The sequence below is a fragment of the Fistularia commersonii genome, chromosome 6, assembly GCF_037954325.1.
Source record: "Fistularia commersonii isolate RoL2024-O1a breed Wild chromosome 6, RoL_Fcom_v1.0, whole genome shotgun sequence".
Lineage (NCBI taxonomy): Eukaryota > Metazoa > Chordata > Actinopteri > Syngnathiformes > Fistulariidae > Fistularia > Fistularia commersonii.
Genome location: NC_141289.1, coordinates 17,979,199 through 17,993,802, shown reverse-complemented (window position 1 = coordinate 17,993,802; position 14,604 = coordinate 17,979,199). Strand labels below are relative to the sequence as shown.

At 42.4% G+C, this 14,604-nt stretch overlaps 1 protein-coding gene across 1 annotated transcript in view; it reads left to right on the top strand.

Annotated features, from left to right (window-relative positions):
* acvr2ab (activin A receptor type 2Ab) overlaps nt 1-14,604 on the top strand; it is a 61,937-nt gene that overhangs the window by 42,509 nt on the left and 4,824 nt on the right. The window contains exons 5-6 of the mRNA XM_086148516.1: nt 8,063-8,206; nt 10,573-10,716. Of these exons, the coding sequence (XP_086004642.1) occupies nt 8,063-8,206; nt 10,573-10,716 (288 nt within the window). The remainder of the gene's footprint in view (nt 1-8,062; nt 8,207-10,572; nt 10,717-14,604) is intronic.

Genomic DNA, 14,604 nt, shown 5'->3' with positions numbered 1-14,604 from the left:
AAGAAATGATATATCATCTCCCTCCCTTTATCTGCCTTTATTTCATCCACTAACTGACAGAAAATAGCAATAATTTCTCTGTTTGCTTCTTATGTTCTTTTTCATCAAGCACCCCTTTCACATTATGGTGGAGGTAAGAGCAGTTCAACTGAAGTTGAAACACCATTAATCCCCTCCCCCCTTCTCTTTTTTGGGTTCAGAGCTTGGTATGAATTCTCCACCTCAGTCCCAGACCTTCATTTTCTTATTCTCTTTGCTTTTTGACAGCCTCTTGTTTACTCAGTTCGCAACACATTTCTGTCTGGTTATTGTTGTTTGTGGTTTTTAATTTTTTTAGCCGTTGTTGTTAATTTTTTTTTATTTTTTTTTATCGTATTATCTTTTTTTATTTTTATTTTTTTTTTGCCTGGGTCAATTGCATGCATGGATGTGATTTTGTTCACTGCCAAAAAATGTATTGTGCATGGTGGAAAGTGGCCGACACTGCTCCAAATGCAGTCCCCCCACCCCCCTCCTTCTTTTGTGTGAATGTCCACGTGTTTTATGTAACGTATTGTGTGTGATGTGACCCAGTTTCCAGAAAGGTACCTGCCCGACCCTATGGCTGGCTCCCGTGCAGAGAGACAGCACCGCAGAGATGTTTGTACCTGAATCTGCAGCACGTTGTTTTCTACTTTTTTTTTTTTTTTTTTTTTTACCCCCTTTTTCTATTTCGTATTCACGACCGTGGAGTGCAGATACATTTTGCATAAAACGAAGCTTGCCAAGTACCTGAGACAGTTTTCAAGTCGGGCTGTGAAAATTACTTGAGTAGGAGCAGAAGCCTTTTGCAAATGTACTGTGGTTCACAATCTCTCAAATTGGAATCAGAACATCACCGCAGATGTGACTGAAATCTGAAATGTAGAAAAAAAAGTTGGTCGGCAGAAGAAAACAGGCAGTGTCAATACCAATATATTTGTTTTGAGATTTGAACTTCAGGGGTTAAAGCACATTTGCTTAATAGCTGCATTGCAATCAACCCATTTCATGTCGGTACTTACAAAACAAGCCGAACCCGCCTCTAAAGACCTGTCCCGATGCAATAGATAGAGGTGAAATTCGATTAGGATCCGAGTGATAGTCAAGGGTTCGGAAGAACGGCGTGAAGCAGCAGATTCTGTTTTCCTGTTTCCTGTGTTGTGCTGACTAAGTGTAATACACCCCCCCCCACACCCCCCTTCGAGGGCTGCAGCGCCCTGTGATCGGACAGGGGATCCAATGACTCCTGAGGGAGGGCTGGGCTGGGCTGGCCGGGCTCAACAAGCCCAGGCGACACACAAGACCTCTCAGAAATGCTGCAGATATGAGAGAATGACAAGAACAGTGCCATAAATTGTCCTAAAACCGCACAAGCACTGCACAAAAAAAAAAAAAACAGCACGACGAAGCTGTTCCGGTCCTGAGGCTCAGACCGGCACCACCTCGCGCCATTAGTCGTCACGTCCCCCCGTCAAACTCACCGGCGAAGTCTGCCGCGTCTGTTGCCGAGTATATAAACGCGGCAGGTATTTCCCTTGAAGTTCAGTCATAATTAGTTTTGTACCTTCGGAAGAATGCCGGTATTTTGAGCTCTACAGAGTCCCCCACTCATCATTTCTCCTGCTCACCGTGATCAGAGTCCGTATCACACATTTCAGCAAACACAATGGAGGCGCAGGAATTTGTCTTTGACATTTGTGCAGACTAGCTGATGGGTCGTATTGAGCAGCGCAGAGAGAATGTGAAAAGATAACATAGTGCGGCCATTACTGGCTTCAAGACCACAGGCTCGCTGGAATCACAATGACTAAAGAAAACATCTTATGAAAGCCGCACATGACCTGCTGTTTGTCCATCACTTGTTCTCTCATGCACTTTGCGATTCCCTCTTTGGGAGTAATATTTCTACTCTGTTCGAATTCATATTTTCACATCCATATATTAACGTCAGAGTTATTTGTTGCAGAATTCATGTCTCTGGACTAATTTGCAATTCCAGTGCAAAATTAAGACATTAAATCACGTCATCATTTTCCCAGTTTGGATTAGTCAGGATGTAAATGAGAATTTAAGCAAACCTCTATGCATTTGTTCATAGATCTGGACACATACGGTATTTGCTGGTAGCAGTCAGTCCAAGCAGACACCCAGAGAGTGCGTCGCACTAATTTCACCAACAAAATAGGATAGGAATAATTCTGTATGCGAGCTAAATAAATTAACAAATCCTCATCAAGTTTGCAGAGATTATCCGAAAAGTCATATTGACACTCGGGAGAGTCCTTCAGTAACCCCTGCTCGCTGCTTCATTCACAACAACAACAACGTTGTCGGGTTCACATCCGACGCTCGGGATTTGGTCCAAAATGCGCCTTAACCTGTTGGATTTATTAAAAGGCTATTTCTATGTTATGGTTGTATTGCGTTTCACGAAACAACAAACTAAATATCAGACTTAATAAATAGGGTGCGGTGTATAACGACATGTTTTCTGACATTTTTTTTTACAAAATCTATTAAAAGGGAAAGTCAAGATTTTTACCTCCCGTGTAAATATTTTGGGGTCTCACGTCTGAACGGTGAAAGCTTTCTGTGTCAGCAGGTGGCAGTAGTTTGTTTACTTATGTACTTTAATTCCTACTTTCTCCAAATGTCGAATGCGTTTGGGAAAAAGAAGTAGTAGCTGGTTCATCTGGATTAGCAGAGCGTTTGGGGTAAAGATGATTCTCACCCACACATTGTTTTCACTTCTTTTTTTTTAGCTCTTTCACCCACTTACTGATAAACAGCTTCTTGTCGCTGTTTTGACAATGAAGGGGCCATTCTGAAAATTGTAGTAATAATAATTAAATCTTTTCTGATGTAATAGGAAAATGATAATAGATGTCTTTATAGAGCACTTTGCAGCAAATTGTTTTAGGGGTGAGAGAGTAGTTGGACATTGAAGAAATAATAACACATTTGATTATTGCGCCTTTCCTGTAGAAGGGGGTCAGAAGCTCCCAATGAATCTCCAGCATTTTTTTGGGGGGGGGGGGAACATAGGGAGAACCTGGAGAGCCCACACTGTTGGGATCAAACCCGGGAGCTTCTCACTGCCACCACAAATAAATGAATAGATAAAAGAATCAAAATAAAAACTGTCATTTCCAAAGACCATCAGCATAGATATTCAGATATTTTTGGAAAGAGAATGGTTCAACCCAGCCAAAAAAAGAAGCAGTTTCAAACTTTTTGAAGCCAAGAAATAGATCATAAAATCAGTGCCTAAAAATTTGGAACCGGAAATGCTCACAACAGCAAAGTAGATGTCTTATTTTGGGTTTGTCATTGGCCCCAAGGTTCATGTAGCTCTGTTAAAATGGAAAACCAAGATTGAAAAGTCGTAAGATTTTTTTTTTTTTTCTTTTTTCAAATTCGATTCTATCTTCCTTAAGTAGTGTTGCGTATCACAAAGTCCAACCTTGTATGGTCCGTCAAACCCAAATCGTGATTTGGCTTTATTATTGCATTCCTAACCTGCATAAACATAAACTCCTAAACTGCATTGAGTCATCCTGTGTGCTGCTGAGGGTTATCCAAAAGTCCAGGGTGAGAGTAACCAGATCTCGGTTCATTCAATGTCAGTTATTCTTAAAGCCTTAACAGTGTTGCCAAATACATTCATACACAAAGTCTGAAATTACACCCCGTCAAGCAACAGAACCTTTGACTGTATAAATCAGGGATCACTCACCGTTTTGATACAATGAAGGCGACATAACTTAAACTCAGTGCATTCTTTCTGATCGCGAGCCAGTGAAATTCAAGCTAAAAGTAGTAACCTCTGGTGCTCTGCAGTCTGGCATGTTTAACCTCTTTGACTGGAACTGAAATATGAGGATGATATCTGACCGGAGAAAACAACAAAAAAAGCGCCCCATGTTTTTTTTTTTTTTTTTTTTAATCAGCCTCACATGTAAATTTTTTTTTATGTACGGAGCAGCCCTGAAAGCGCATGCGTTGATGATAATGTTGTCCAGGACGGTGTTCTTCCTGAAGATGTTTTGAAAGGTGCCAGCTCCGGACCGTTTGTTCCGCTTTGTAATCCAACCTCATAACCATTGTGGGTAATATCCCACGTCATTTGGCTGCCATCGGTGTGAAAGCTGTGTGTAGAGACAGAAGGTCTGGCTCACAGTACTCCATTAGAGGGGGAGAAAAAAAAAAAAAAAAGCTTTAAGCAAACACATCAGCTCCCACTCGAAATCTCACCCCCCTCTGTACTTTCAGAGTAGTGAGAGAAATGCACGATCTGGCGGCTCCGCAGCCAGAACTTAACAGCATCCCTTATACTTACAAGGCCTGGTGAAAAATAGGAAGCCTTCTCCGGCTGCCGCGACAGATTTGCGAAATACTCCCAACATCTACACATGAACAAATTAGATCATTCCTCCGGTGCAATCTGGTCATTTGCAGAGGAAATCAGGCTGTTTATGCACTGCAAAAAAAACGGTACGATGGAAGAAACATTTGTCATTAAATGTCGCAGCGGTCAACTGGTTTTTCGTCTTTAATTGATTTTATGGAAATCTTGATTACATAATGTTCGAAATGAAGAATCTCAAAGCCTGCGTTGAGATGGTTTTTCCGAAACGCCGTGCTTTCTTTTTGCCTTTTTGTCTGCCGTATGGCACAAATGAACCGGGGCCACCGTGAGACTCAAACCGGAACACGACAGAACAATTTCCAAGCCCTATCTCACCTTGATTAACTCCATAAGAATGGTGGCCAATGTCATATAGTATATATACACATATATATACTGCTCAAAAAAATAAAGGTAACACTTGGACAACACAATGTAACTCCAAGTCAATCACACTTCTGTGAAATCATAGTGTCCACTCAGGAAGCAACACAGATTCATTTTGACTTGTTTTAAGGACATTACATCAAAGTTGGATCAGCCTGGAGTTTGTTTTTACACTTTAATTTTGAGTGTGATTCCTAATCAGACCTCCATGGGTTGATACAATTGATTTCCATTGATCATTTTTGTGTGATTTTGTTGTCAGCACATTCAACTGTGTAAAGAGCAAAGTATTTCATAAGAATATTTCATTCATTTAGATCCAGGATGTGTTTTTTAAGTGTTCCCTTTATTTTTTTGAGCAGTGTATATATATATATATATATATATATAGTTCTGTTCTAGTCTACTAATTTTGTTCTCTGTTGGGGCCTGAACTGAACTAGTAACTGTCTGATCATGACATTCTCAAGCAACCCAACCATGAAGCTTCTGCAGCAGGTGTAAGAACTGCGGAAAAAAAAAAAACAGGCAGCAGGATAAAACATTTTTGTTGTTGTTTTTTTTTTTTTTTTGCTTATTGCGCTCTTTGTTTTTTGGGGGGGTGACGGTGACAGTGGAAGACGGCTATGAACACTTTATGAGCATTAGACAGGTATTTGGTTGATGGAGGAGAAGTGCCGTTTCCCGTTGTTGTCAGGGATCCACTCAGAAAATGTAATCATCCCCAGTCGTCGATGTAAAATTGTCCCCGGAATTGTCTTTTTTGGTGTTTTCCCCCTGCGATTTATTTCAGAACATACCGTGTTTCTGGTTATAGTGTATGAAATGGAGGCAGTGCTAGCGAATTCACATGAGTTTTTTTTCTCCCCCCCCCCCCATAACAAACGGGGATTGCTCTCGCCGGGGATAGCTCCCTGCTACATGCAGCACCGACTTGTCTTTGATTGAAATGCGTCCAACTTCGGTATGGACGCCGTTGCCAGGTGATACGTGATCAAACATTCCCGTATCTTCTCAGTTCCTGCTGCAGCGGCGTCGACTGAATGACAACGTGTGCCGATAGAACACAGCGGATGACAGACGGTCCCAGCTGTGTCTGACTGACATCTTTTATCGTCCCCGCAACTTTCGCTCTTGATTTTTTTTTTTTTTCCTAACAGACATTCAGGTGGATTTTTTTTCTATGATCAGATTATTATGTCGCCAAATTCACCCGTCTTTTAAAAAGCGAGGGTCCTAATCGTCGCACTGAGTACGGCCTTTCCGCTAAAGCGGCCTCGTCCTATCGGTTGTTTTCTTCCTCCCCTTCATTCCCCATCATTTCTGAAAACGCGATCGAACATGATATGGAAAGATTTCTCCAGTTAAAAGCGATCGGCCTGAAGTTACACATCTTTATTCCAAGGCCTTCAGTGAGTTTTCTTCTTTTTTAATTGCAAGCGTTTATATAACTCGTTGACTGTGCGATGAGATTGTTAGCACCCGATTTTCACTTTTACGCAGTTTTCTTCTCAGGCTATATTGGATGACACGACTTAAACCTCTGTAGGGGAAATTTCTGAGGAGGGTCACTTTTCATATTTCTTTTTGCACATGGATTAAAGATTGAATGCCTTTCACCGGTCAAGGTGTGGGATGGCAGGAGACGCATCTCAAGTTGCTCGCGATATGCGCCCGTCTGGATGACCGGGTGTTTGATTTCAGTTGGGGAAAAAAAAAAAAAAGAAAAATAAAGTCGTAAATATTATTAAATGATGTACAGTTTGCCTCTTCAACCGCAGTAATCTTGTCCGGGCCGGTTGATAAGAGTTAAAGCCACTTCTCTTAGCTTTACCGCCCATGCAGTTAAATGCTCCTTTGCTCCGGCTGCTAGCGTCGCTTTAGCTCATTTTTCACAGCGAGGAGACTCGGATATTTCCGGTCGGTGTTTGACCGCGGCCGGGACTGGCATGCCAACACTCGGCTGGTAAATTAAGCAGAGGTAATCTCTGAGAGCTCAAGCGAAATCGTCACAGAAGCCGGCGCAAGTGTTGTTTTTCAGAAATCCTGCTTGTTTTTTTTTTTTTTTTTTTTTTTCCCTAACATTGATTGTTAGAGCAAGAGACAAGCAAGGACTTTTTATATTTTATCAGTGTTTGAGTGGACCCCCACGGGCCTCGGGGTCTTGAAAGCCGCTCTAGCTCATCGTGCCACGTAAGCCCTCCCCGTTCGAGTCGAAACATGAACATCGCCGTGAACACCTTTTTTTTTTTCTTTGTACTGACAGCGTCACTGCAGGGGCATGGAAATAAAGTGGAGAATTTACAGCAGCATATCTGCTTTCATCAAAAGCCATCAATCATGTGCCACTTTTCCTCCTTCTGCTTTTATCTGTTGGAAATGTGAGTCCCTCCATGCATGCCTGGTTTTAACCTTCCCCTCCCTCCCTCTTGTCGATGTCTCGCTATCCTGGTCCCCCCCTTCGCTCCTTCTCTGTGAAGTCACATGTGAAAGTGATCAGCTTAATCCAGATCACCAGCTGTGTTTAACCTACTTAAGATTTGGAACACTTGGCCTCCTTGCTTTCAGTTTTGTTTGTATGGGATTAGCATGAACGCACAACACGCACGCACGCACGTACGTACGGGCACGCATACGAGTGGAGCTTGACCTGTCAGCGTTAGCGATACCGGTTGCTAAATGTTTTTTTTTTTCATTTTGAATCAGTCACTCGGTCCCGCGCGACTTCACGCCACCGACGTTGCCTTGCTCAGGGGTAGTAAAAGGCTCGGGATCCTTCCCCGACTCCCTTTTCTATGAGCTGGCTTCCTTCCAGGTACAATCCCGCTTCTATCGAGTCAAACAAATGCAGCCCTGAGGGGTTTAATTGAATTTGAAATGAATGAATCCAAACCCTGCTTGGTATGCTGCGTCCTCACTGCCAGAGAACCTCTCCGATAGCAGCACGCGCCGAACCCCCGCGCAAATAAAGCAAATAACACACCCGAGAAAGAACGCTACGGCGGCGAGCAAAGACAATACGACGCCCCGAGTGTAAAAATTGAATACGTAAGATGCGATTTAGAAGGCGACGAGGATAGTTTATCGTGCCGGCCTAAGCTCCTCTGTGGCGTTGTCACAGAGCCAAACGCCCAGTCACCTTCACCGTAAGTCCGTAGTATTTTAATGCTCTGAAACAAACTGAAAAAAAAAAAAAAAAATCAAGAATAACACCGACGCCGTCCTTCTTCTTTCTGTGTTCCGCAGGATCCCGGGCCTTCGCCCCCGTCTCCGATCCTGGGGCACAAGCCGCTGCAGCTGATCGAGGTGAAAGCCAGGGGGCGCTTCGGTTGCGTGTGGAAAGCCCAGCTCCTCAGCGAATACGTGGCCGTTAAGATCTTCCCCATCCAGGTAATAACGCTGGATTTGTGTCCGACGTTTTTAAACGTCTTTCGGAAAATTGGTTTAACCCCAATTTTTTCAACTGAATATCGTCTGTGAAGGTTCTCAGGTATCTAGGTCACGGTTAACTGTCCAGTTGCCAACTGAATACATTGTTTTTAATTTGAGGTTACAAGAAGCCTAATACAGGAAAACAGGCAGACACACACAAGACTTTTTGCATTTATAAATGTGCGGGAATGTGCTCATACATATACACGCAACCACGATTAAATCCATATGTTTGCATGTGTGCGTGGCTGATTTTAAAAGCAATTTGTCAATTGACGTTATTAAAATTTAGCTCCGTTGGCAGATTTAAAGGTTGGTTCTCTTTTCCAGTTTAGTAGGATTGTTTTTCTGGAGATGGTTGCAGTTGCACACACAGGGTGCTGATATTTAAGCAGCCGCTCAGCTAATGAGAGCTCCCTAAGCAAAGGGGGGGGGCTCAATTTCTGCTACTGATGGTTGTGGACGGCGTGTTTGTAGTGTTTATCTAGAACAAGTGAATGGGTGGGTAGAACCAGGTGGTGTGTGCGTGTGTTTTGTTTTGTTTTTTTTATTGCAGTATGTGCATATGGTGTTGTCCACAAGTCCTGTCTTATGTTGCTTTATTGTGTAAGATGGGATCCAAATAGGAATAGATTGTTGCAGTTTTGGTGGCGTGAAACATTAGCAACATGTTTTTTTTTTTTACAAATGCTTCTTGCGGTTTTAATGGTGAAATCATTTTCACCCGCAACGATATGGCTCCGGAACATTTTTTTTGTCTTTTTTCATTTTAAGCTTGTGAAAAATGTTGCGAACGATTCCTTTCTCCCCCCCCTGAGATGAACGTAAGTTGATTATATGACTGCATTCAGCAAATTTTTCCGTTGGAATCCAAGGACAATTGCTTGAGGTCAAATAGAGATTTGTCACATTCCAGTCTTGACGGTGACTTTCGTATATAGCTAATGTTAACGGGTTTGTGTGAGAAACAAGTGGTGTAATATTGCTCATTCTCTATCGCTTGGCTGCCTTCTGTCTGTCTTGAAGCCAAGCAGATGCGTGCAGGAGACGATTCGCCAGGTAGCAGAAAAAAGATGTTTCGGGGCAGCAAGACCTTCTTGATCTCTTCACTACAAAGAGGGCAGATAATTTGATTTCTAATGTTTCCAGTGGAATGTGATTTTGACGGATTCCAATGTGTTTAACCAATTTGACGTTTGTTGAACCTGGGTCAGGGAAAGCACATTGTTTGTTGGCCTTTTTTTTTTTGTGTCCTTAACATGAAGTGAAGTTTCTCCTACGGTCGAAGTCCTCAGTGATTTTGAGAAGTGGAAGGTAATTCAGATGCAAGATCTGTGACAGCTTGGTAGAAGTTTAATTTGTCCATTAGTTACTTCCAAGGGGGAGTTTCCCACTGAAACACTCCAACCCCTCTGTAAGTGCGAGGAACGCTCATTTACACCTCTAGATAGAAAAATCAAGATATAAGAGTTCATAGTCAAATCTGAATACATCTGGAAGTGTTGCTGGGGGTTTGTGTGGTATATTTGGGTGTCATCGGCATATTAGCTGACTTTGCGATGAATGTGTCAATTTCAAAAATCTGTTTAATGCCTTTAGCTGCGCAAATTGCCAGCTAGAAATGGTTTGACAAAAATGGCATTACAAAGCAGAAGGTGGTTATCTCAGTCATTGGTGAGGTTTTCAAGGATTTCCCCCCTCAAAATTGAGACTTAGGCATTTGAACATGAAAAAAAAAAAACAAACAAACTGTCATTGTGCCTCATATGAAAACCTCCAACCGTCCACTGTCCTTTACATATCTGAGACTTCAAACCACTGAATTCTTTTGGACAATGGGAGGCAGACTGAGAACCCAGACAGGTACAAGGAGCACAAGGGAGCCTCCTTGCTTTGAGACAAGAGCGCCGCCCTCTGCTAGCCAGTCCCTGCTAACTTTTTAAAACCACAGTTAACGAAACCAGCGTGTCTCTGGCCGGAGGAGAGGGCCGGGTCCTTGTCACGGCTGAGTTATGCCATAGTTATGCCTCCGTGGTGATTTCATGACCTCGCTTTTAATCACGATGTCTTCTATCGCACCAAAACGAAGTAATAAAACTCAAGCCCAGAGTTTCTGATGGTAAACCTCCAACCCCCGTGCAGCTGCTTTTTACAGCCTGTCCAGCGGCTTCATACAGTGAACTCGAGCAGGGGTAAAATTTAGATTTGGTTCAAATATCAGTCTTTTACTCAAGCAGTTCATTAAAAGATGCAAATCAAGTTTTGTTCTGTATCATACAAGCTCTTCCTTGTGTTGACTTGCAAGTCTTTCTGCTCTCGTCCAGGACAAGCTGTCTTGGCAGAACGAGTACGAGATCTACAGCGTGAACGGAATGAAGCACGAAAACCTCCTGAACTTTATCGGCGTGGAGAAGCGGAACAACAACCTGGACCTGGAGCTGTGGCTCATCACCACCTACCACGAAAAGGTACCCGTCCCAATAATACGTTACTCTTCTTTTTCGGCGGATGTTGTTTCTTTTCCCCTGATTTTGGCTCGTGAACACGTTCTCGCTCATAAACAGTCTCGGGTTAGTTTTCTACTTTTATTGCCCAATAAACAGATTACAAAACAAACAACACTGTAGTAGAAAAGACGGTTGATTGCAAGTCAAACAAATTAGTGATTAATGAGTAATATGAGCCAATATTTGCTTTTGCTGTTGAACTGAGCCTCCCTAGGGGGGAGAAAGAGCTTAGATTAGAATAAGCATTAATGAGGTTTTTGTCACCAAAAGATTGGACTTGAAAACAAATGATCTGTCAAATGATTTGTTTCTAAAAGTTAAGCAAAAAAGTATTTTAAGATGAAACCAAATGTAATCAGCGGTGCATCTCTGCGACTGTGAAGCAATAGATTAAGCCGTATTGAATTAATATTGTTTATGTTAATCATTGCGACGGTGATTTTTGCATTTTTCCCAAGTAAATCGAAATATGTTTTATATTATCGCTAAAAAGCGCGGGTTATATTGGAGGGCACTTGATGATTTGCTGTCCAATGTGTCACATTACCGTCTTTGAGTGTTCTCTTTCTAATGGGATGTTGAAAACTCTTGGCTTTGAGTTTTCAGGAATGTGACTCATATTTTGTGTAACAGGTGACTTGTTTTTGCTCCACCCATATTGAGTCACTACAGCAGGGCTCTTTTTATCAGTTCAACAGGAAGAATCTTCAAAATCCCATGTTTGATATTGTTATTGTCAAATAAATTGTCCGGTTGAGCTAAAAACATTAGCATAGTTTAACCTTTATTTATTGACCCCCCCCCCCCCCCCCCCCCCCCAATTTGTTTTGTTCATTTGCTCATCATGTTTCACTCACTGGGGTAGTTTGACCGATTCAGAAAAAAATTGAAACAAATGTGTTCTTGCTCAAGCCTGAATGGGTTGAAAAACAGCTGCAGCATCATTAGCTAGAATAACTTGCAAGTTCCAAAGAAAATACAACAAAGTTAGCGAAAATTTGGGAGGGAAGAATGTAAGGGGAGGATTATGATCGTAGTGCACGGTCGTCCATCATTAGAAGACCATCACACGGTTTCGACATGTAAGGAGAGAGGAAATATCCGAATGTTGTGCAGATTAGATTGTGATTCTGTTAAAGTTTCTGTTTGACACAATAGACTCCCAACGTCTGAATGACAAGAAAAAGATAAATATTCATCGGCCGGACGGTTGTTATTTGCAGGATGTAGACAAGAAGAGGGTCAGTTCAAGTGCGTAGTTGAAGAGAAATGAGCTGTCTGGCCTCCTGCATTTTACCAGGTTTTTATTATTTCCGTGTCACTAGCGTACCTGTAACATTACGCTCTTATTTCAGCGGCCAAGTGAACAGTGGCGAGGCAGACCGAGGCTCTCGTGCTAATTTCATGCATTTCTTAAAGCATAAAGCATACATGTTCATGAAGGCTGCACATGAAGCCCGGTTTCTCCAGAGAACCTGAATTTGAGCTTTTTTTGATCCCCTCCGTTGTACTTCACCCCTCCCCCCCCCCCCCCTCCACCACCACAGTCCCCACCACATTCGTGACTTTAAGTACCTCTGTGTTTTGAGGGTCATTACCAAGGAAGTGGAGAGCAATTCTCATATGCTTCACTTGCTTGAAATTTCCCAGCCCGGCCAAGAATCTGAATCATTGTGCACAAGAAAGCTTTTTCCTGCGTGAATAAATCTTGAAAAATTTAAGGCCGTGGATGCGGTGGCGGAGCTAATAATACAAATCTCTGCAAGCCACTTGGCCCTGCTGCAACCTCTACAGGCAGAAATTACCCACAAGAAATTTGTCTGGAAGGAGTTTCTTTTTTTCCATTTTCTTTTCTTTTTTTTTTTTTTTTTTTTTTTAAGCAAGGTCACACGAGCAGCAGTACATCAGAAGTGGCTCTTCAAACACCTCGAGTAATTGCTTCCTAAGCAGAGCTCTTTAGAGGATCTATAACTACAACTTTGATCTGCACCACATTGTCCTCCCTGGCTATTTAGAAGTGCAGGTTTTCCAAATAGCCGAGCGTCGGTTGACTGAGCCTCGGCTTGTGTATCGCAGCGGGAACTGTGATTGCGGAGTCTCCTTGTTCATGACTCCTGACAGCTGATTTATGCCTCTTGCGTTTGACGCAGCTCAGTGTGTGACGACCGGAATCCGACGCACGGCCGTTCGCCGCAAAAAAAACAACAAAAAAAAAGGCCCGCATGAATCGCGAAAACTCGCGAAAAAAAAAATTCCTTTTATTCCAACCCTCTCTCCCTGGCAGTACAGAGAAAACACAGGCCTTGATAAACACGGGCATTTTACAAAGGGACATTGTTCAGACACCTGCTTTTGCAAAGCATAACATTGATAACACTCGAATCGTGAGCGTACACAGAAGAACACTCCAGAAGGTGATTATCAGGAACAGGACGACTGGACAGACGATATGATTCGGCTTAATGTCTGTGTGCGCAGTGTGCCCTCTAGTGGGCACGCTCGTGCACTGTGTATGCCTTTTGCCTTGTCAGCTTTGACCTTGTTGACTTACATTATGTAAGAGCGAAGTTGAAACATCAACGGTAAAGAGTGAATTAGTGGTAGCGATATCGGTTTGGTAAGACATATATTTGTCTACATGAGCCGGTTCTTCTGCTTGGATTTGCAGGAGACGTACTGATTTTAAATTCAGCTCTTATATTTGTTTTAAAAAATAAAAAAAAAAGAAAACGTACTACCACTTGTCATCCTGTTCAGCGAGCGTTCCATAAAAAAAAAAAATGCAGATTTAACAGCAGATCGCAACCTGAGCTCGTAGGAAAATATAACACGTTTATTCGATCCGTATCGATCCGTATCGCTGATGCCCCAGATCAGGTTGGCAGCAAGTTAGGCTATGCAGTGTGTGTGTGTGTACGTTTGTGTGTCTCTGTCCAAAAAAAAAAAACCTCACTAACCCAAGCTTACTGTTTTGTATATTTCCTGTGCATCGTGTATTTGCAAGTGTATTTGCAGTCCCTATGTCCTCTATTGTAAGTCGCTTTGGATAAAAGCGTCTGCCAAATGCAATGTAATGTAATGTATCGTATCACAAGCTGGAAGAACGAATGGACAGGAAGTCGGCTCGGAGAAAGACACAACTTGTCATTTGAAACAAATGAAACACCCCCACCCTTTTTTTTTTTTTTTTTTTTTTTTTTTTTAGCTGTGTCCCAAAGGCAACAGTTGTGAGCCGTTTTCACTTATATTTGCGGTCAAGCTCTTCATTAAGACGCCGGGAAAGGTGTAAGTTATCTCGGTGGATTTTCGGACACGGGTGATAGTGGTGTGCGTGAGGAGAGGGTGCAGGGGGAAGGATTTCACAGCCTGTTGCTGTCTCTGTCCGGGAGATGGCAGGTTATCAGTCACACCCAGGAGGCACTCCCTCCCCCTGCACTGGCGGAGGGAAATGATTGCACACTGAGGCTGAATCATAATAAAATCCTGTAGACTTTAATCAGGGGCTGTGCGGTTGATCCACGATCCGGATCAGAATAATAAATGGGAAACGGTGGAGGTTGGAGGGCCAAAGCGTCAGTTCGAGATACGAGTTCAGTAGAAAACATGTCGCCCGTGCTTCTGTAGATGGGTATGATGTTTGCAACTTTCAACATAAGATACACTACTTTTTTTTTTGAATATATATATAAATATTTGATTTTCTTTGCTATTTTTTAATGCATTTTTTATCAGGAAATATTCAGATTATTCATGTAACTCTGAATCTTTTAGTTTTCTCTATTTTAAGTGCAGACCCCAGAATACACAAAAGACTTCGGTCTTTCAAATATATTTCCGCACGTCGGTTTG